At 41.4% G+C, this 22,525-nt stretch overlaps 1 protein-coding gene across 1 annotated transcript in view; it reads left to right on the plus strand.

The window, feature by feature from the left end:
- Positions 1-21,830, plus strand: part of KIF26A (kinesin family member 26A) — a 94,767-nt gene extending 72,937 nt beyond the window's left edge. The window contains exons 5-14 of the mRNA XM_059474849.1: positions 5,417-5,626; positions 7,595-7,688; positions 8,179-8,441; positions 8,690-8,873; positions 9,168-9,327; positions 11,032-11,194; positions 11,751-15,135; positions 18,533-18,723; positions 19,597-19,747; positions 20,342-21,830. Of these exons, the coding sequence (XP_059330832.1) occupies positions 5,417-5,626; positions 7,595-7,688; positions 8,179-8,441; positions 8,690-8,873; positions 9,168-9,327; positions 11,032-11,194; positions 11,751-15,135; positions 18,533-18,723; positions 19,597-19,747; positions 20,342-20,517 (4,977 nt within the window). The 3' untranslated portion in view covers positions 20,518-21,830. The remainder of the gene's footprint in view (positions 1-5,416; positions 5,627-7,594; positions 7,689-8,178; positions 8,442-8,689; positions 8,874-9,167; positions 9,328-11,031; positions 11,195-11,750; positions 15,136-18,532; positions 18,724-19,596; positions 19,748-20,341) is intronic.
- Positions 21,831-22,525: the final 695 nt, after the last annotated feature.

Consider the following 22,525-nt stretch of genomic DNA (forward strand, 5'->3'; position numbering starts at 1 on the left):
GACATACTCTTGATGCTCTGCAGTGTCCTGAAGCCAGCCCATTGCTTTGCCTGGTGTGACTCCTCTGTCCTGTTCTCCTCCACTCCAGCTGGTTCAGGGTGTTGGGGAGATCTGGAAATTATGAGCCCACACTAATGGGTCACATGGCAATGCTGGAGAAGGTCACAGCATGCAAACAGTGACTCCACGTGACAGTGGGACAGAAAGTCTCTCCTTGTGACCCTTTGGCGTGAAATGGAGTAGCCAGTATCAAAGGAGGAGGAGTGCTGCAAGGGGAGGAAGGGCTGGTGCCAGCCAGGATGTACATCCCTCAGTTTCTGAGATATTTTGGTGTTCAGGTGAAAACTGTTAAATATCCATCCAAATTTGACTTTCATAAAGGTTAAAGTTCTCAAGATCTAGAGTTTTGTCTCTGGACTCCAACAGGTTACTGATATTTGAGTGGATCTGTGGTTCATTAGTGATCTCATAGCCTTGTCTTCCACACAGAAGACTTTTCTTTCTTCCCCTCTTTTTTTTTTTTTTTTTTTTTTTAATCCACCCTTTTGCCAATTTGTCTCCTTGAAATCCCATATGTTTGCATAAAACTGGTGATTTTTGTTCCTATGCTTCAGCATCCATCCCTTAGATTTGCCCTTGCATAGCTGGAGTAGATGAATTCTAGTAGCTGTTTTCTTTTGTCACCTTTCTTTGCCCTGGCTTCCACTGTAGGCTGACAGATAAACTTTAAAAAAAATAAAATTCTTTGATTGCTTGGAAACTCTCTCTCACCCTTGCCAGTGAAGGTTAAAATAACACCAATTGTTGGGCTGTGTGAGGAGCCTCTGACCTTATGCCACCCATTTCTAGAGTTTTTCCAAATTAGATGCTAGTTTATTTATTTTTTTTGAAATTTTTATCATGTAATGACATATTCAAGATATATTTACCATCTTCTTTTCCCAAGTACTTTTGATTTTAATAGGATTTCCTTCAGCCGTTCTGCTGACCTCCTGGTTTCTGCATATACAGGAATTTGGAAAGTTCAGTAATGGAGTGTGAACCCTCAGTGTAGAAACCCCACCAGATTAGAGTCAATTAATTAATGAGATACTTCAGTTGTTTCCATGACTTAAGCTGTCTTCAGGCACTGAGAAAATGTTAATAATGTGCAAATATTGTGATATTTATGTTTCTTTTATTTTTATTTACAGAAATTGAACTCAAATACAAACCTACTCTCTTTTTCCATCAACATCCTCATTAAAATAGAGCCTCTATCCAGTATTCAATGCCTGCATGAATGTCTATGTACAAAGTCCTATATACTTCAGATTTATAAACTTTCACTTGTAATTCTTTTTTACTTTGCGTTGTTCTTTGCATTGAAGAAGAAACAACAAAAGGGGGAGAAAAGGAAGTAATAATACTGAATTTTAGCAAAAAGGGTCATTCCCACCACAGGATGGATGTCTGTGTTAGCTCTCCTTACGGAATATAAAAGTTGTGGGATGTTCTGTGTCTGAGATGACTTTTCTGAAATCACCAAATTTGTATTGTCTTATCCTTTTTTGTGCTCCCTTTCTCTCCCCTCACCCCCAATCCTTTTAGCTCACTTCGGTTCCCACCCCTCTGACCTGTTCTTTTTCCTTTAGACCTGTCCTGTTCTTCCATTTCTTGATTCATTCTCCTCTAAATTTCTTTTCTTGTGTTTGTTTGCTTTGTACAAATGTAAGCACTAGCTGGTACCATTGCAGTTGGAGTTGACTCCAGAAACCTGGACATGCTGTCAAATAATTGCCCATAAAAGGTGTGATTTTGAGTGGGCCTGAAATTAATTTTACCTAATTCTAATAATTCATTTTCATAAGCAAATAAAAGCATTTGAGTGCAGTCATTGCTGATTTGCTCCCTAGTTATGGGCCAAAGTTCCTTTCAAGTTTATGGGCCCTGTGTTATCCTGAATCCTCCCCTCTCTGCAAGCCCTTATTTCTGGATGATTTCCTGCACCACATATTGCTGTCTCTACAGGTGAGCATGCCTTTTGTATGAGGAGTAGATAAAGAGACCCAGGAGAAGCTGCAGTTAAATTGCAAGAGCCTTGCTGGCTCTCTAGTACTCACACTGTACTGTTTCCCTGCAGTATTGACTCCAGAAGAATACTGGGATGAACCTTGGAGCTGAGAATATAAACCTGTCACTTAAATTGGTCCTCAACCACAGGCATGCAGGAAGTGTGAGAAGAATAAACAGTATTACACCAAACCTTTCCTTTGTACACACAGAAGCATGTGCATGCACCCAGGATCTGCCTGCTCTCAGTTTTTGCTTTTGTGAGGGGATATGTTTGAGTAATCTTTGTGCTTGATGGCACTTCCATGAGCATTTCTGCTTTATTTCTGAGTGAAATGAGCCTGGCTCAGCATCATGAATGAGTGTGGCACATTATAACTCTGCAATTACTGATACATATCACATACAGATATATTTAGTGGGCAGAAAAACTAAATGTGAAATCTGTTTTTCTACTCTGAAAACCAGCTTTTATACACGAAACACTAAAGGGGGAAGTCCCTCAAGCTGCTTTTCTCTTCCCCCTCACATTTGTCTTGAAAGCTCACTTCCATTATAAACATGAAGATGACCCTTGAGTCCTGCTAAGTTTGGGATATGATCCATTATGGGATCTGATCCATTATGGGAAGCTATTTTAGTATCTTTCTGATTCAAAGAGTTGGTCTTAAAAAGCTAATTTGTCACACAAGGATTTTCTGTGGGTGAAGCCATCACTGTGTTTAGGGGGAGCAATGCTCTGATGGAGGTAACTTGCTGTTTAGGTCAGGAGCAAGCCAATTTTCCTCTTATCCAAGCTCTGGCTGCTATAATCTAATAATAGATGAAAGAGAGAACAGAAAGGACTGTTTAGATAAGTGCTTTGAAAACAGCATATATTTTAAAATTCATTTTAATCAAGTGACCCTGAAGTGGGCATTTATACTTACATATATTTATATATTTAGGGTTTGTTTCTTTTTCTTTTTTTTTTTTTTTTTTTTTTTTTTTTTTTTTTTTTTTTTTTTGCCCTGAGGGAGGTTATTTTTTATGAGCACCTTGGTAGCATGTCAAGGTTGAGCTAGCAGGCTAATACACAAAGCTGGCTTCATGTAGCTTTTATGGGGAAACAGCCTTGAGTGTGTCACCTATGATGCACTTTGCTTTTGAGGCAGCTGTTTCATTTATCCTAAGGTTTGCTTGTTTTCTGGGACTGTATTTTCATATTTGTATTACTGTGAAAGGCGAAAGAAAAGAAAGTGTTGAATCAGGGGACACCTTAGTCAATAGGTAGAAGAATTTGCTGCTATGTTTGATGGAGCCTCCTGCAGTGTTTATGGGAAGAGTTGGTTGTTTCTTAACCTCTTTGTTTAGAAGAAATGTTGGGGAAAAGCTTTTAGAGCTGCTTTGTGGAAAATATTTCTTTTGAGGGTGCTTGAGGAATTGTGTAGGGATGCCTGTGTGCAGCTTAGCCCCCACAGAGAAAAGAAGATGGAATAATGGGACAGTTGAGAACTTAAATATTTGAATTACCTGCCCTCCCCAGCTGGTAAAGGCAGGGACAGTTCAGCATGGTGCTTCCTGCTGCTCCCACATCTGCTGTGGATCATCCTGGCTTGGCCACTGCATTTCACTGCACACACTGGGTGCAGATGTGTCTGCTGTCACCTTCTCATCTTGTCTGGTACGAGTGTCCCTCTGTCCCTGAGGGTGGCTCAGCCTGCTCTGGTCTCTGCTTGTTGCCTGCATTTCACATGCTGTGCTCTGCTGAAGGAGATTTTCAGCTTTGGTTCTTCCTTGCCAGTATCTCTTTGGACACAGAAGTGAAGTGCTGACTGCAAAATCCATTTTTTGGTAAAGACACAAAGAATGTGTTCATGGAGTAAGTGCACACCATTTTAATGGCACAACGTTCTTGAAACAAAGTAAGTAGGAGTCAAATTGTTCTGGCACATTTAAGGTTACATTTAGCAAAAATCTTACTGAAATGGAGAATCATTCTTCATGAGAGACAAGTGCTTTTAAACCCAGCTTCTACATGCAATATCCAGCTGAGGGCTAAAAGTGAGCCTGACCCATAGAACCACAGAATTGTCTAGGTTGGAAAGGATCATTAAGATCAAGTCTAGCTGTTAGCCCAGCACTGCCAGGCCCACCACTAACCCATGTGCTTTAAAGGAGTGGATGTCCCTGGCTCAGTAGCTGTGCTGCAGAAGATGAAAGTGCTGATGGGTGCTGTGGACAGTGCATATGTAAATTGTTCCAGCTATGGCATATTTCAGCCTCCACCTGGTTAACTCTGGTGCTGTGAGAGTTGCTGGTAGTTGAATAAGGAGATCGTACTGTTGTTCAGCTTGTTACTGAAACATTTCATACACCATGGAAAAAGCAATTCTCACTGAACATTGCTTTTCTCTGAAGTCTGTGCCAGTTCAGAGTTGAAGCTGCACCTGTAATAGTAATTTTCTTCAGTGCAAGGTATATAAAACATGCTGGTTCTGACATGGGAGCATTTCATAAGGCTAGATGGTTGTAAGTGGGTGCGAGGCAGTATTTCACAGGTTTTTAAAGTAAGAGTATGATTTCCAGGGAGCTTAAAAGAAGCAGGTGTGCAGTTGTTGCTGAATTTTCCTGAGACCCAGTCACTTGGCACCCTTAAGGTGCTTTGGAAATCACAGCCAACAAGTTGGAGCTTTCTAAAGATACTGTCTTAAAAACCTCTGTGTAGGATACCATAATTTGTAGTGCTGCAATAGAAGTGTACCTTTGTGAAAGGTTTCTTTTCCAGCTTTTTGACCTTTTAGTGGTTTGTGGTTTGATTTCTTTTCCCTTCTTTTTTTCCCCCCATTAAATCTGCAACTAAGCACTGAAGAGCCTAGCAATGACAGCATAAAGGCAACTGCCTGGGACAGGTGTAAGAGAGACACCTTTTTTATTAGAATAACATGAATGAGAAATTGAAAGTTTCTAGACTTATTTCAAATGCAGTAGCTGTCTGAGCCTTGTGTTATTCAGACTGGTTTTCAAAGTGTCCCTTCGGTCACATTGAGTACTTGAAAGGCAGGAGAATAGAATTTTCTTTTCTTTGGCATCGTGTTACACCTACAGTGGATCATACTTGCAGATCAGACATTTATAAATTGAATTGGTAAAACTGGAACAGCGTCAACTGAAGAGACAAAGTGCACCTTTGAAACCTAATTAGTTCAGTGAAGACCCCAGGCTGGAAAATCTGGCTCTGTTTTTGTCCCACGGTTGTTCTGACACACCTAAACATGACAAACAAACACATCATGGGAAGGGGAGTGGGTTTGGGAGGAATGCTTTGCATGTGTTTATCTGTAGCTGGGAACTCAAGTTGTTGCTTTCTTCTGAATTCTTGCAGGTGAAAGTGATGGTGAGGATTTGTTCCTCTCAAGGGACACACGAAACATCTGAATCCATGTCCTTCCTAAAGGTAGACCCACGGAAAAAGCAAATCACATTTTATGATCCAGCAGCCACTGGGCCCTGCAATGCAGGTCACAGAAGAGGTGTTGTTGCTGTCCCAAAGATGTTTGCCTTTGATGCAGTTTTCCCCCAGGATGCTTCACAGGTACTGGAGTCACTCACCTAAACCTCTCGAGTCTTGGCCACTGCATTTGATTGCCTGAGGAGTTCCTTCTGTTTCTGGGGAATTTTATTTGAATGAGTTGCCTTAATACCTGGAAAAAACATGGTAATTAATGGACAAGTAGGTAAATTCTTACATCTTCTGTTTAGTTGAGATGTAAAATAAAGGAATAATACCTGGGGAGATAGATTTGCTGACCAAATTACCTTCTTGTGTATTCTCTTGTTAGAGAAAGGCACACAGCCAGCTTGAAATCCAGTTTCCATCCAGCTAGGTTTTAAGCCATTTGATGAGACTGAAATGAAGTCCTTCCCCACAGCTTTCAATGGGAAATGAACACGTGCTTAATGTTAAACTAAATGCTGTTAGGAGGAAAGATGAAGCTAACCTCTTGGGACTGTTATATTGGAACAGGGAGCTTTAATATTATCTGCACCTTTTCCAGTTTATTTATACTGTGGTTTTGGCTGATTATTTTATGTTGATGGTTATGCTGATGGTGGTGCTTGTCTGTCTGTTGGCCTGCAAAAGGGAGCATTTATTCAGTAGTAGCCTTAGACCTGAAATCTACTATACAGACAGGATGGCTGGTCTTTGAGAGGACTGGGTCTGCTGTATATTCAGTGAGGTTGCACTCATGGACATCTGATAAGTCCTTCTGTGAAAAAAATCTTTGGTTCAGACAATAAAATCCTAGAACAGCTTTAAAAAGAACTAATTCAACAGCATTTGAAGAACTACACCAAGTCTGAACTGCTGGAAAAAAATAGGGTGAAAAATATAGTGTAAGGTGAAAAAAGTCTATTAGTGTTGACAAAATATGATAAGGTCTAGTTCATAATCCCCTCCTCAGATCTTCTCCTAAAGTTTTGTTTAATTTTTTGGGTCCCAGATTGTCGATAAGAAAATATCTATTGAGTCTAAATTCTAGACAAGCACTTAAGATGAGGAATAACTTCCCCCACACATCAGGGCCCAAAGCACCGGTGGCCACATCCAAAAGCTGTTTTTAGATCCTGCATAAGTTCAAGCAGGGTCATTGTGCAGAAGTATGCAACAGCGATCTCAACACGAGTCCAGAACTAGAAGTGAGATTTTCTTACTTGTGCTGCCAACCCTGCTGCAAGGTGGCTGGTCACAGCCTGCATGTCTGCTGGTTTTGGCACCAGTCCTTCAGGCTGTTGAGCCCTGGTTTGGGATCGATTTTCAGTTCCTTGAGGCAGCCCTTTTGGGTGGCCTGTTGTGATGTTTTTGGGTGACGTTGGCCACTGCAGCCCCTTCTGTGGTGGTGTTATTGCTGGAGGGAAGCTTGCTGCCATGCACCTGCAAACAGAGCCTCATCACTTCACTGTAGTTACATATTTACAGCAGCCCCCTCCCCTGCCCCCAGTTGCTGTACTTAATAGATCATCTTATTGTGTATTTGAAACCTTCCCTGACGTGGATAAACTGGTTTTAGCACAATCAAGTATTTTAGCAAATTTTCTTTATTGATGATGATGTTTCCACTGGAAGAGGAAAATGTAATACTATGAAATCTTATTCAGGGATCTTAATGCATTTTCTACAGTATGGATGTCTTTTTAATTCCTCTGAGCACTCCTGAGTAGCTTAATTTCAATGGAGTTGCTACTGTTACTGAATAGCCTTGGCTAAGCTATTATACCAGCAGGAAGCCTGGTTGGATAGCATTCAGTTTGCTACATTAGTCATAGAATCAATATTCCAAGAGAATAGGTTTAATAGAATTGAAAACTATTTTAGGCTGTAGTAGCATATTTTATTATTTTTTGAGATAGCATAGTTACTAAAATAATAGGACTGATGCCATAAAAATGGGGAGAATATTGCGCCTCAAAAATATTGAGTCATTCATTTCATTACAGAAGAACAGTAAAATCCACAGCAGTATATGCTCTTTCACTTATTTGTCTCCAATTTTCCTTTCAGGCTGAGGTATGCTCTGGAACAGTAGCAGAAGTAATCCAGTCTGTTGTGAATGGTGCAGATGGTTGCATATTTTGCTTTGGTCATGTCAAGCTTGGTGAGCTCCCAAATTCGTTACAGTTAATTACTATGTCAGTCTGGTAATTACATGCTGTCAGCTCCTGGAACAATAAACCTGGAGTATATGAATAGATTAGAATTTCTTTTTAATTAGCTTTGCAAACTTATCACGGTTTATTTCTACACTGTGATTGTAAGTTTTAATTTGAAAAGGTAAAATGTAGCATCAGATTAGCTTATTCAAGAGCAAGTTTATGTAGGTGCATTGTGATGAAAATCAAAAGATCAGAGATGTTTTTAACATTAATTTGCTGTGGGTCTGGCTTGCAAAACTTGCAAGCCTAATTGAATAAATAGTAATGGATTATTAATTAAATACTTTGAATTTTTTCATTTGTTCTTTCCCTTATCTGTGCAGCACATGGCATTATGTGTAATGTACCATGATGATATCAGGTAGCAATATGAAGACATACTGCCTTGTACAAGAAAGGTTAATTGTGTTTATGTTTGTCTTTTCATTCTAGGAAAATCTTTTACCATGATTGGGAAAGATAACTCCACACAAAGCCTTGGTATCATCCCCTGTGCAATTTCTTGGCTCTTCAAATTGATCAATGAACGTAAAGAAAAAACTGGAACTCGTTTCTCTATTAGAGTATCTGCTGTAGAGATCAGTGGCAAAGATGAAAACCTTAAGGATTTGTTAGCTGAAGTAGCCACTGGCAGCCTTCAGGATGGCCAGTCTCCTGGGGTTTATCTGAGAGAAGATCCAATATGTGGAACCCAGGTATAATGAATAGCACAACATAGATTTTTCTGAGCCTGACTTTCTTCTACTTTTTATTTCCTTTTATCTGACAACAATTATGACAACTTTTAAGCCAGTAAAAAAAATTTATTGCTTTTAATTTATAAGCTCATCTCCCATGGTGTACATATTTGTTTCTCTTAATGCCCTGGAGATTTAGCATGTTCAGCAAAAAATAATAAAAAATGCCCCTGTGCTAATTAGTCATTTTCTTGTTTATATTCAAGCTTCAAAACCAAAGCGAGCTAAGGGCCCCAACAGCAGAGAAAGCTGCCTTTTTCCTTGATGCTGCAATTGCTGCCAGGAGCACCAGCAAGCCTGAATGTGAGGAGGAAGATAGGAGGAATTCACACATGCTCTTTACTCTTCACATATACCAGTATCGCATGGAGAAGAGTGGCAAAGGAGGAAGTATGAATGTTCTTACCTTATTGTTTATTTTTAAATGATGTGGTCTTGCATTAGTTTTAATAATAATTTGCAGTTAAGTTAAAAAGAAAAAAATGAACTCTCAAGCCAGTTGAATCACCTTTAACTTTTGTAGCTGTGACTAATATCTGGTTTCCTTACAATTAAATATTAATTTAGCCATTATCCCATGCTGTATTCATTATTCTCCTCATTTGAATGCATTTTGAATACCAGGTTTGGCTTGAGTCCATGCAAGAACGTGATGTACAACTGTTTTTCCCCTTTTTGTTTTAGTGTCTGGAGGACGCAGTCGTTTGCATCTCATTGATCTGGGGAGCTGTGAAAAAGTGCTGAGCAAGAGCCGAGATGGAGGAGGCTCTCTGTGTCTGTCTCTCTCTGCCCTGGGCAACGTCATTTTGGCCTTAATTAATGGTGCTAAGCATGTGCCATATAAGTAAGTGGATTCTAACCCTGCATTATCTTAAATTTGTGGCTGGTGTTACCTGAGAAATGGATTGCATCAACAATTTACTGTTCACCTAATATGAAGTTGAAATTGAACAATTTACTGTTCACCTAACATGAAGTTGAAGGCAGAGAGGGGTCTACCTTCTTTTAAAGCCACTCCTACAGATGCACGTATCTTTTGTCTGCTTGTCCATACCAACATACACACAGGTTTTCAAATGTTCAGGTAACATGAAATTCTTAGTTAGATGGTCAAAAATGATATATTGGTCTACTGAATTTGGGTGTAGTGTTGAGGAGGGTTTGATTATTGAAAAAAGTGAGGGGAAAATGGCTAAGATGTTTTCTTTCCTTCTCTCTCTTTGTTTCCTGGATTTGGAATTTCTGGCTGATCTCAGCCAGCTGGACTTAGTGAATCATTGAAACCAAATTTCATAGGATTTTATCCTCTTTTTGGAATTGTAAAAATTGTACTGAAATTTTGGAAAATAATTGAGTATTGATCAAGTATGGTCATCAAAGGTTGTTATTTCTGTGTGTCTTTTTGGATGATACATCTTTTAAATTAAAAAAAAAAAGACTACCATGTTGCACATTAGTTTAGCAGAAGTGAATGTTTAGGTGTGTTCCTTTGTGGAGTGTCTGTGACAACAATTTTGTGTCTAACACACCTGTGGGGAGCCCCAGCTTAAAGACAACAGCCACATTGTAAGCACCCTTACCAGAACTTGGCCTTCAGTCCTTAAATTTAATTGCTGCTTGTCTTAACAAAAGCACAAAGTTATAATGCATTATCAATCATGTCATTTCACATATTTATCTAGTGATGCATCTCAAACAGGTGGTTTTTCTTCTTTTCTCTGCATTAGACAGAGAGATATTTTCCTCAGGCTACCTGCCAGGCTTGTGTATGGAGTAGAGGATGGATGGGTTAGAATAGGGAAGGGCAGATCCTCACCTTGGTCACCTACTGTGGTTTAGTGACCAGACATGACAGGAGTTCCCTCAGGTTGGAACTGCTCAGGGAGCAGGGAGCTTCCTACTCCAAGCAGCTGTGGGGAAAGATGTCTTGGAGACCAGTGGAGGACGAAATGTCACTTGTCTTGTCAGCTTTACTGTCCACAGTGGAGGCTTTACATCACCAGGAAGGCCTTCAGAGATAAGTTCTGCTTCCCTTTTGCTATGTCAGAGCAGACCACAGGTGGCAGAAAGGAAAGTAGATTAGTTGGGGTGACACTTGTATTTCTGATATCTAACATTGTTACGTCCAGTTAGAGATTTCTTACAATTTCTGTTGACTTCTTATATTTCTTATTGTTAAAATGTTTGCATAGAACTCACAAAGTGTAACTATCCAGGTACTAAGTCTGTTCAGCTGAAAATACAGCAGTCATGAGCAGTATGACTTAAACCTGAGAAAACTAATTATCAGTCAATTGGTTTACAATTTTCTAAGCAACAGAATGACTTACCATACTGTAAATACACAGGCAGATAAATTAAAATATTGGTACCTTGGTATGTGTACACTTAGACACATTTTAAGTGTGGTCAATAACAGGAGCATATTTCTTATCTACATGAATCATGAGTGCATGAGGGTGAAAGCACAGCTTGTGGTGTAGAATTCTGCAAAAAAAAAGGTGGTGGTTTCTTTAAATAATCTAGTGTTTTTATTTTTTTTGCACAGGGACAACAAGTTGACAATGTTGTTGAGGGAATCACTTGGGAATATCAACTGCAGGACTACTATGATTGCACACATTTCTGACTCCCCAGCCAATTATGCAGAGACTCTCACAACTGTTCAGCTCGCATCGCGAATCCACCGCATGAGAAAGAAGAAATCCAAGGTTGGTTCACAAACAAGCAGAAATTAATTCATTTGAAAATGAGTTTTCCTAACCTCTCAGTAGGGGAACATGGGATTTCTCGATGGTAGGAAGTAATACAAAATGCATAAAATCTCAGGAGAGGAACTGACAAATGACTTGGCACTGAGCCATCATCCTGCCCCCTATCCTTAATCCTGAAATTCCCTTCTTTTTGTTTCAAACACGTATTCTTTCTTTGCTTACATATGGAACTATCTCAAAAGCTTCTATCAGTATTAATTAAAAATCAATAGAGTAGGAACAGAAAACTATTGAGGAGAAAGATAATGCATAATATTTAATGGAAATTATCTGAAAAGGTATGATTGTTATATTATTAATAATACAGTAAAATCTATGTAGCACATTATTTCAATTTACCCTCCCCTCTAATATTTTCCCACTAGATGTAGTTATGATACTATACACAAAGCACAGATTATATTGCAACCTGACCTTTTAATCAATTTCTGTACATGTATATACTTATTTATGAATTGCTACTAATAAATTTACTGTTACTTGTCATTTGCAGTATGCATCCAGCTCGTCTGGAGGAGAGAGTTCGTGTGAAGAGGGACATGTCCGGAGACCACCCCATTTGCGACCATTCCACCCACGAACTGTTGCCCTTGACCCTGACCTTCCTGTCCTGAACATATCCAGTGATCCTGACTATTCCTCCAGCAGTGAACAGTCTTGTGATACTGTCATCTATGTTGGTCCCAATGGTGCAGCTTTGTCCGACAGGGAATTGACAGATAATGAAGGTCCACCAGAGTTTGTTCCCATTATCCCGTCCCTAAATAAGAAGAGAAATAAAGACAATTCTGCTATTAGTAGGAGTTCTGACAAGGACCATTTCAAATGCAACACTTTTGCTGAACTGCAGGAAAGGTTAGAGTGCATTGATGGAAGTGAGGAACCCATGAAATTTGCTTGTGGAGAAATCTCTGTTGGGTCCAATTGTAGTCCTGTTCCTGGAAGTACAGAAAATGCACAGTCTAAGTTGATAAAGGAGAAAGTATCCTCTCCTTCTGGAGGATTTAAGAAACTGATTCCACAAGAAACTGCATCTCCCAAAAAAGGATATAACCTTCCTTTCCAGGCTGTTGCACCAAGGGGTGGCAATGGCAACTGTCAAGAAAATAGCACACCTCACTTGAAAGCAGAGCTTTCCAAGCAGCAGAGCAGAGCTGACAACAAAATAATAGACTCTATCCTAGAGGGGGAGAGAGAGACAATCATGGATTCCCTGCAGACGTCAAGGTGTAGTCCTTTGAGGAATTCAGAGCAGAATAAGGGCACAGCTGAATGTGTCACTAAGGAAAAGTCCTTGTATGTGAAGAGACCCTTGCCAAGCCCAGCGCCTCCCCCTCCACAGCAGAGAGAACACTCCCCAAGCTCCAAAGCTGAGAATTTGGAGCCAGACAATAGTAATGCAGTTCGGACTCCTCCTGTGGGAATGAGCAAACAGATGGGAAACAAACCTGAGCAAAACCCTTTAGGAAGCACATTCCTTGTTGGTAGCAACACCCAGAGTCAGTCAGGTGCGATAGAGGTACACAGCTTCAGGTCAGCATTCAGAGGGAAATGCTTTGATCGGGATATACTGACCACCACAGTGACTTTGCAGCAGCCTGTTGAGCTGAATGGAGAGGATGAGCTTGTTTTCACAGTGGTGGAAGAGCTCTCTATCAGTGGAATTATGGATAATGGGAGACCTTCCAGTATCATTAGCTTTAACAGTGACTGCTCCCTTCAGGCCCTTGCATCGGGTTCAAGGCCGGTCAGTATTATCAGCAGCATAAATGATGAGTTTGATGCTTATACCTCACAGGAGACTTCTACTGGTGTAAATATTGATATTGTTGTGCCCTTTGCTAAGGATCCCTTTACCAGCAGCAGACGTTCCTCCATCAGTTCGTGGCTTAGTGAAGTCAGCATTTGTACAATTGAAAGTGATGGAGCCCAGTCTAGTGACAGTTTTGTCGCACAGTCATCTTACAATTGTAATAAGTCCGAGGAACCCTTCAACTTGGACTCCTCCCATTTATGTGTCCCCCTGAAAAGTGCTCTGAATGACAGTGGATTTTGCTTCTCTGAGCTGGAGAGTGAGAGCTTGAGTTCCAGCAAGCTTTCCTCAGGCATCAGTAAAAGCCCTCAAACCTCTGAAACTACCAAAGCATCTCAGATAAAAAGTGCTTTTTGTGTCACTGATCAGCCAGTAAAAATCAAATTTAGTAATTCTCGTGATGCGCCTGTGATAGAAACAATACATTCTAGTCTTCCTAGGAAAACAAAAACTACCTCTTCTCCAATCCACAATAATACTGTCCTCAGCTATAAAGAGCTGCAGAATCCACATGGTATATTTGAAGATCCTTGGCTGTTACGCACCGATTATCACTTGGAAGCAAAACCTGCAGAGTCGCTGCTGTCTCCAAAACCTCACACGTTTGGTACTGAGAAACAGCCAGAAAAAGCTGCCCAGGGTTTTGGCACAGTGTCCAGGCCAACAAAGTCACAGACTATGCTTGCCTGCTCGCAGAGGGTTGTGGATGGTTGTGAAATGGCCTGCAAATCCTCCAGCGGAGCTGCCAAGAAGTCAGAAATTGCGATGAAGATGCCACAGCTGAAGAGAGGAGCCACCACGCTGGGAGTGACGCCAGTGTCACACGCTAACAGTACTTTGCCAGAGTGTGTGACTCGAGGGAATTCAGATGCTCCCCTGGCCACTGGCAGCTTGAAATCATCCCTAGGAAAGAAAAACACACCACAGAAATCAACCATGTTGCCCAGACCAGGTGGGCCAACACCTCCAACACCTCCTGTGCGTAAATCGAGCCTGGAGCAGAAACCTGTTGGTCTGGGTAACGGTGGGGGGAAAGCTTCTGGCCTGGACTTTGCCAGAGTTGCCACGCCAAAGGCTGAAGACGAAGCAGATTTGCGGTTGAAAGCTGGCTCTTACTTTAGTGAAAGTGCCAGCTGCAAAATGAACTTGAAGGGTGACCACTCTTTGCCCAAAATGACATCCAGCTTAAAGGTGAAGGCGTCAAAGAGTGAAACTGTGCACCGATATGGGAGCCACATGTCTCTGGAGAGGTGTGACAGCCTGACTTCAGTTGGATCCAAAGCAAGCGTGGTGAGGGACAGTGGGAGCACTGGCAGCAGCCGTGCAGGGCGCTCTGTCCCCAGGCTGGGGATCCCTCCTGTTGCTTCCAGTATGGGTTTACCTCTGCCCTTCCCCTCCCCTGCACCCGGTAAAAACAACCAGGCCAAACCCACAGCTAACCAGAAGGTGCAAGCCAATGGGAATAAAACCCGGGGCCTCTCTGCCAGTGGGTCAAAGGCTCTCAGCTCCTCTGTGAAGTCCCTGGCACAGCCTGCAGGGAAGGGCTCTGGCCTGGCCCCTGGTGGGAAGGCAGCCCCCCGTTCCGTGCAGTCCGTCAGCGGCAAGCCCGGCCGCGGCACCATCATGGGCACCAAGCAGGCCATGAGGGCCGCCAACAGCCGCGTGAACGAGCTGGTGTCGGGCAGCTCTGCCAAGGCGGGACACTTCAGAGGCTCCACCGACTCTGACAGCGGCAATGACAGCGGCATCAACCTCAGCGACGAGAAGTCGCAGATGCCGGTGCTGCCGTCCCCCTACAGCAAGATCACGGCGCCGCGGCGGCCGCAGCGCTACAGCAGCGGGCACGGCAGCGACAACAGCAGCGTGCTGAGCGGGGAGCTGCCGCCAGCCATGGGCAGGACGGCTCTCTTCTACCACAGCGGGGGCAGCAGCGGCTACGAGAGCATGATCCGAGACAGCGAGGCCACCGGCAGCGCCTCCTCGGCACACGACTCCATGAGCGAGAGCGGGATGTCCTCCCCAGGCCGCATGAGGAGCCTTAAATCCCCCAAGAAACGGTCAACAGGTGAGACACGGAGGTGTTCGCTGGTGCCAGGTGTTCACTGGTGCGGCACTGCATCCCGAGGATGGAGGCGTTTTGTGGCATCTCTGACAGAGAGGAGAGGAGGCTTGGAGGGAGCTCAGAGCAGGGAGGTGGACTGGCTGCATGCACTTGTGTGTGCATGTGTATTGCTGTGACAGCAGCTACTTGTCATTTATTTTACTTCAAAGCTGCAGGTGTGACACAGGTGCTGTGGTGCAGAGGGCAGGAGAGGTGTGGGTGCCCCGGGGTGCCGGCAGCCTCCCTGCGAGGGAGGAGGCAGCAGGTGGCTGCCGGCAGGTGGGGGACATTCCTTCCTCCCTCAGCAGGGCCAGGGCCAGGGTGGCCCAAATAGGAGGGTGTTATGGCTGGGCTGGGAAAAGTGAGGTGCTGGCTGAGTGCTGATGAGTTTTTGTGAGGATCGAGTGAGTGATCCTGGAAAACTGGTGAGAGGAAGGGCAGTGAGGAGAGGAGGAGCTCTGCTCCTAGGTGTCTGTGAGGGAATGCCAGAGAGACAGGCTAATTTAGAAACAAAGGAATAGGCTGGGAGGGGAGAAAACTGTTTGTGAATTAATGAGGATTGCTAAATATGCATTAGATTACCCAAAGGTAAGGCATAGAGCAGTAGGGTGTTTGTGTGAGATGCAGTGACTCTTAGGTGAATGCTACTAGCTAATCACAACACTATTGTATTGCACTCTAATAGTATTTATATTAAGAAATTTTAGGCTGTGTGTGTGGATACTATACACAGTAGGAAACTGACTGGGAAAGTTGCTTGAAAGAGGCAACTCTGGCTCACTGTGTATGACCACACCATGTAAAGGTGGGCGTATGGGGGCCAAGTCCCCTTTCCTTCTCTCTGGTGCCTTTTCTTATTGCTCTCACTGCTGGTGCTCATGTAAGTGCAGCCCAAGTGTATTTGTAGTCAGCTTCAAAATCTGGCTCATGTGGTTGGTGTTACAGCATTCATTTCTCAGATCTAGGTTGAGATCCTGTGGTATTGTAATGAACCAATGGCAACCAGTGCCATGTAGATCAGGACCAGCAGCCTCCTTCAGCAGCCTGGGCATACTGACTGCTGGAAATACAGTAGGAACTAATATCAGCAATGTGCTGGGTCTGAACTTCTGGTTGGAGCATGGCAATTACTGCAATCCCTGTAGATACCCACGATGCTCAGGTCTGGCAGTAAAACCAAATGAATGAAGTTGATCTCGTGGGGCTTTCTGGTGAAGGAAACTGAGTTGCTTCAGCAAGTGATAAATTATTTTGGAAACTTAGTGTAACATTTGCTGCTCTTCTCTTTCCGTAGCATATCTGCCTCTTAAACCTTTCCCACAAATCAATATTAACAGCTATGTAAGTTGCACACATATTGAGAAGGCATTACGCACTGATGGATTTGTATTTGTTTTTGCCCCAGGAAATACTTATAAAGTCTTTAAAAATGACAAACTATTTCTTTTTCCAGTTGTAATTGCTCTATATCAGTAAATTATGTATTACTTTTTTGGAGTGCTGTAGACTTTGAGAAAATAATGTGTTTTATGCATGAAATGCGGCTTGCCAGGAAGTGCATCAAATATTTCTTACTAGAAATGTTTGGTTCAGACCTATTATTGTTCTAAAAAAATTGTAATCTTTGCACATTATTAGAAATTCTTGGAGTGACTTATATAACACTTATATATGTTGGAGTCTCTGGATTTAAGGACACATCCTACTGCCATGTATGTCACTGTAAACCTGTTTCCTTATCCTGTAATGGAGAAATGGTGTTGACCCTGGCTTGTAGAGTGGAAGGAGATGAAGTTTGCCTGCGTATTGCATGTTTGACCACATCTGTTTGGTGTCCTTCTCAGAAGGATCTCCTGTCAGCAGTTACAGGGTCAGGATTACAGTGTATGGCTTTGTCCAACAGGACTGCAGTGGCTTTTCAGGCTGAATGGATTTGGGTTGTGAGAATGGTTTTGTAGAAGTGGAATCAAGGCTTCCCCTTTTGAAAACATTCCCATTTTGTTCTTGTTACTTCAAAATCAGCAAGGATACAATTAAGAATGAGAGATGTTTTTCTTAAGGATATGTAAAGCAGGTAACTTTTGGGATATCAGTGGAGGTGTTTTGCTTTGGGGGTGCCTGCTGGGATTTTGTCTTCATTTGATTTCGTGTTGGAGTTTATGACAGGGCTTATCTGACAGCCTTGATTTGTGCTTACATCTCCTGTAGAGGTCTTAGCCCAGAAGTTATTTTGGCAGCATTGTCCTTTGAGCGGAGCCGCCTTGTCTGTTTGATGTGTTCCCTTATGAAAGTCTTCACCTCTGAGTTATTTTTAATAAGAGGAGGCAATTAACTACTAAATTTATTGTCACCAGTCACCTAAAGCCAGCTTAAATTTACTGCTGCCTTGTGTCATTTCAGCTTGTTTCTGGTGGCCTTCAGCTCTCCTGGTAAGGATTGGGCTGCAAGATTGTTAATGTTGCCTGAGCAGCTCTATGCATGTACTCATGCTTGAGTCATGTACTGTAGAGGTCAGAGTTTTAGAGAATAGTAAGAGAATAATCACAAAAAATGCTGGGCACTTGAGTGCCAACTCTTGCTATCAAAAGCATCAGCATTTCTGAAGGATATGTCAGTCTCTGCTTCATGAAACTTGAATTCTAGCAGAAGGATAATGGAGCAGTAGGATTTTCTTGGAAAATCTGGGAGCATTCTATTGAAGGCTCCCAGAATTGGTGAGTTTTGTTATGCACTGAGCTTCTGGGTGCTGGTGCAAAGGTGTGAGATGTCTCAACATTAGAGGCTCAAGTTGCAGCTTGGTTGATGCCTTCTGGATGCCTCTCAGTCCCACAAAATCACTGAAAACTGATGTTATTTAGCACCCTAAAATAGTAGTTAGTTCTGGAGGGAACTGTTTGAGCTTTGCAAAGATGTAGGGCAGTGACAGGGATCTTAGGTAGCCTTGCTTGGCTTTAAGTGGGAGAGCAGAAGATTTCCAGATAAGTAAGTCATTATCAGTATTAGTTTTAGATTATTCACTATCTCACTGCCTTTGCAAGGTAATGAACACCATTGTAGTCCACCAAAGAAAAATCAATCCAGCAGAAATATTTCTGCAAGGAGAGAATAAAGAACTGATGTTCAGACATCTGCTTTGGGAGAGGAACTGCTGTTGCTCCCATCTGGGAAGCAAGTGAAGCCTACTTTGTCAAGGCAGTAACTCAATTAGCAGCCTGAGGGTATTTTACTAAAAGGAAAAGATCAAGAAAAGCATTTCTTCCTAAGTACACTGAGAACCTAGATCTTTCTTTAATCCCCTGCAGTGTGTTCTGCAGCGTGTTAGTCTCCTGGAGCCTGAGGAATGTTTGGTTTTGTGTTTTAGGTCTCCAGCGTCGCAGACTGATTCCTGCACCATTGCCCGATGCTGCCTCCTTAGGAAGAAAACCCAGTGTCACTGGCCAATGGGTTGATCTACCACCTTTGCCAGGCACTTTGAAAGAGCCATTTGAAATTAAAGTTTATGAGATTGATGATGTGGAACGATTACAGCGACACAGACAAGAGGAAACTGAGGTCAGCACATATTTTACAACTGTAGACAACTTAAATTACAATATACAGACAAACTCCTTGCTTGAATGCCAGAATGGTGTTCAGGAAATTGAGTGCAATTAAAGTACTATAATTATTAATTTTAGAATTCATATGTTGGGGTACCCTTAACACAGAAAATGAAAATGATTACTGTCTAAAATTAATTGTGTCTAACATGACTGATGGTGTAAATGGAAGTTACAATGAATACATTATGAGAAGACTTCATAATCCCTAGTCTGGCTGATGGAACCTTACAGCCTCCCTCAACCATAGGGTCATTAACTCTTTATGTAAATTATAGGATTCTATTAAATCAAGGATATACTGAGTTTGACTTACTTGTAATTGGAAAACACTTCAGCTAATTCTATTTTAGAGACCAGAATTCTATGTTCTACTGATGCCTTTTTCCCCTTTCTTTTGTAAAGCCTTTCCAGGATGTTGAGAAGGTAGGAATGCTTTTTAGAAAATAAGAATTCATGTTTTAGTATTAAATATAACTCTCACATTATCATTAGGCTGTGTTTATCATTTTCACTACTGGAAAAAGAATTATCTACAAACAGTAGTAACTTCAGAATGTATTCAGAGATGTTTGCTAATTCAGAGAAGTGCAACAAGTGCTCAAGTGATATAGCTTGCAGTTCTCTAGATTAGAATCCATTAATGTAAACTTCAAATCAAAAGACCCCCCAAAAACACATAAAAACACCACCAACCTCGCAACCAAATAAAACAACCCACCTGCTCAATCTTATGAGTAGTGAGCTGGGAGCAATTTTTGTCAGGCTGTTATGGGCTGGCTCACAACAGGAAAATTCATGGAATGGTCTTTCTGTGTCTTGAAAGGGTCTGATGTACTTCCATACCAAGCTGAAGATACTGGAGAGGCGCCAGCAGAGAATCAGAGAAATAAAGGCAAAGCACGAATTTTTGAAGGAAGAGTTGGAAGAGACAAAGTGCAGGTTGATGATGGATCCAAATAAGTGGAAAGAAGACTGTAAGTATTTTGCAAAAACAGGAGTATGATCAACCTCTAACAGATTTTCAGCATGTCAGCAGTCCCACTGAAGAACTTAATCATTTGCTAAGATATTTTGCTGAATTGGGTCCTAAAATACTTTGTGACTCAATCTGTGTTTCTGTAATATGCTATTTGAACAAAAAAACCCATCTAAACAAACCAGAAGAGAATATTTAAATGATGCCATTAATATTAAATGTTATTTTTATTATTCTTTTGTTATTATTCTTTCCAAAGAAGGAAAAAAATCTCTCCATATATCCATGTTATAGCTGGGAAATTGAGGCATGAGATTTGTTCCCAGACTGAGTGTTGTGCATAACTGAAGCCTCAAGGTAGAGTTTTATATCTGCTGAACAAAGTGGGGGAAAAAAGTCTTAGTTCAAGAGAAACTAAATTTTACCATGTTGGCTGCTTGGTGATGGAATCATGTTTTATGATAAGCTGTTTCTCTTACTTCTCTTAGTTCAAGAGAAACTAAATTTTACTCTATCACGTTGGCTGCTTTGTGATAGAATAACGTTTTATGATAAGCTGTTGCTCTTACTCAGTCCTTTTTTTGTCTGACAGTTGAAGTGGATCCTGATCTTGATAAGGAGTCGCAGGAGTACCTGGAGGCACTGGAACAAGTGACAGAGGAGCTGGAGCAGTGTGTTAACCTGTGCAAGTCACACATCATGATAGTGACGTGTTTCGACATCGGGATAAGCGATGCGCAGGATGCCGTGCGGGAGGTGGAGGTCTGAGGAGAGGTTTCTCAAGGGACTGAAGGAAGTGAGGCTGGGACGACTGACATGAAGAAGTAAAAGGATAAAGTAGCTGGGAAGTGAAGGAGGAAAGGTGAAGACTAAAAAGCAACAATGAATGTTGTAAGAGAAAGAAACAGCTGAGGAGTGGGGAATGTTCATAAATCATTTGGTGCCTCAACGTGACCTGAGCTGTACAAAGGTAAAAGTAGGAACAAGTATTGCTTCTACCAGAAGGAAGTGAAGAAATTTAGTACAAACCCTGGTTTTAATTAACAAACAAACAAACAAACATGAAATGGAAGTGCCTTTAAAGTTCATTTGATTTTCATTTTTGTATTTGGTGCTAGAATTAAAGCCAGCAAACCTAAGCAGACCACAAAATGTATTCCTATGAAATATTTTATACTGTATAGTGTATTTATGACTATATGTAAAAACAAATGACATTGTAGCAAAAGCAATAAGTAAATTATGTTTTCATACCTGAACTTGCCTTCTTGTTTCATAGAAAAGCTGTTTTATGTAGCAGAATTAAAATTGTATTATAATTGTTTTCTTGGTTAGGGTTCAAGATATTTTTATGAACATTTATCTATTGAGAAGGAGTATTATGGCATTTTGAAATGATTGTTTTACCTTCAGGTTTTGTATTATTACTTTTCCAGATCAAAATAAATGTTTGTTTTCCATTTTATATATACATATATAGATATATATTAACTGCTTACCTATTTCCTTGGTTACTAACCTCACTTTTCACAGACCTGGTCTTTTTTGGAGTCGTAAACTTAATGTGAGAAAGTCTACAAAGGGCACTGTGGTTTGTTTTGGTTTTCTTTTTTCCTCTCTGACTGCAGGAATTAAGAATTATGTTTATTACCAAAACCATAAAACAAGCAAAAAAAAAAAGGAGCAAAAAGTTTTTGTAAATGTTAAGTTAGGTCCATATTTTTATATAGTTTTGACTATAAATATAGCATTTGCATTTTGAACTTTTAAGACAAATAGTATATCTTTTTACAGTTTTTCTAAGGAAGGCAAACCCTCAGGATCAAGTTTATACATGCTGCATGAGATTTGTGCTTTTTTGAAGGAGGCCACTTAAGTGTGGAAACTATTGATAAATTGTTGCCAAACAAATACTTTTGAAAAGGTTTAATAGTGTATGTAATACCACATTTCATAATGAATCATATTTTCTAATCATCTTCCTTTTTATGGTTTTTTCAAGTCCTTTGTATAAATATGTATTATAACAGCTTGCTTCAGTTTTTATCTGTGAATAAAAGATACATCTATTGTTACAAGTGCTTTTTTTGTGTATGTGATTTTAGTATTCAGCAGAGGGAGGATGGTCTCTGGTACTCTGTGTTAAATGTCACATTGCATTGTCTCTTTGCCCAGGAGGTGTGTAACTGGGAACAGAGCTCTGACATTCGTCATCATAAACCAATCAGGAAGGAGAGACAAAACACCAAAGGGTGAAATAAATAGCAGTGATAATACTTATATTCTCTTAGCACTTGATAGTTTACAGAACAAAGACCTGCAGCTCACACACTTGTTTTCCCTGATGAGAAAAAGCAATTAAAAATGGGTCTGAAACCACAATAATGTTAGGAAGTGGAATCAAGCCCTGGGCCCCACAGGTCCATCATGGCAACCTGCTACATTCATTTCTCTGTGGCACTTCTGTGTTTGCTGGACAGCAGCTGTGCCTGGTCCTCAGCTCCTGGTGCTGGCTGGAGCCTCCAGGCAGGGTTAATGTAAACCTTGTGCTTCTGGTGACACCATCTCTGTTTTCCAGCCATTTGGCCAAAAGGCAGATCTGTGGGAAGTTTTCCCCTCCTCTTTTTCTCTCCTTGGGTAGCCCTAACAGCGTGGCATCCATGCCCTGTTTGCTTACCCTCACAAGAGGGGGGGTAAATTCCTTCCTCCTCATTCTGCAGCTGGAGAACTGGGAGAGTCAGAGCAGGAGTTTGATGCTTAAATAGCTTTTTGACTG

This window comes from Ammospiza nelsoni, chromosome 6 (genome assembly GCF_027579445.1).
Source record: "Ammospiza nelsoni isolate bAmmNel1 chromosome 6, bAmmNel1.pri, whole genome shotgun sequence".
NCBI lineage: Eukaryota > Metazoa > Chordata > Aves > Passeriformes > Passerellidae > Ammospiza > Ammospiza nelsoni.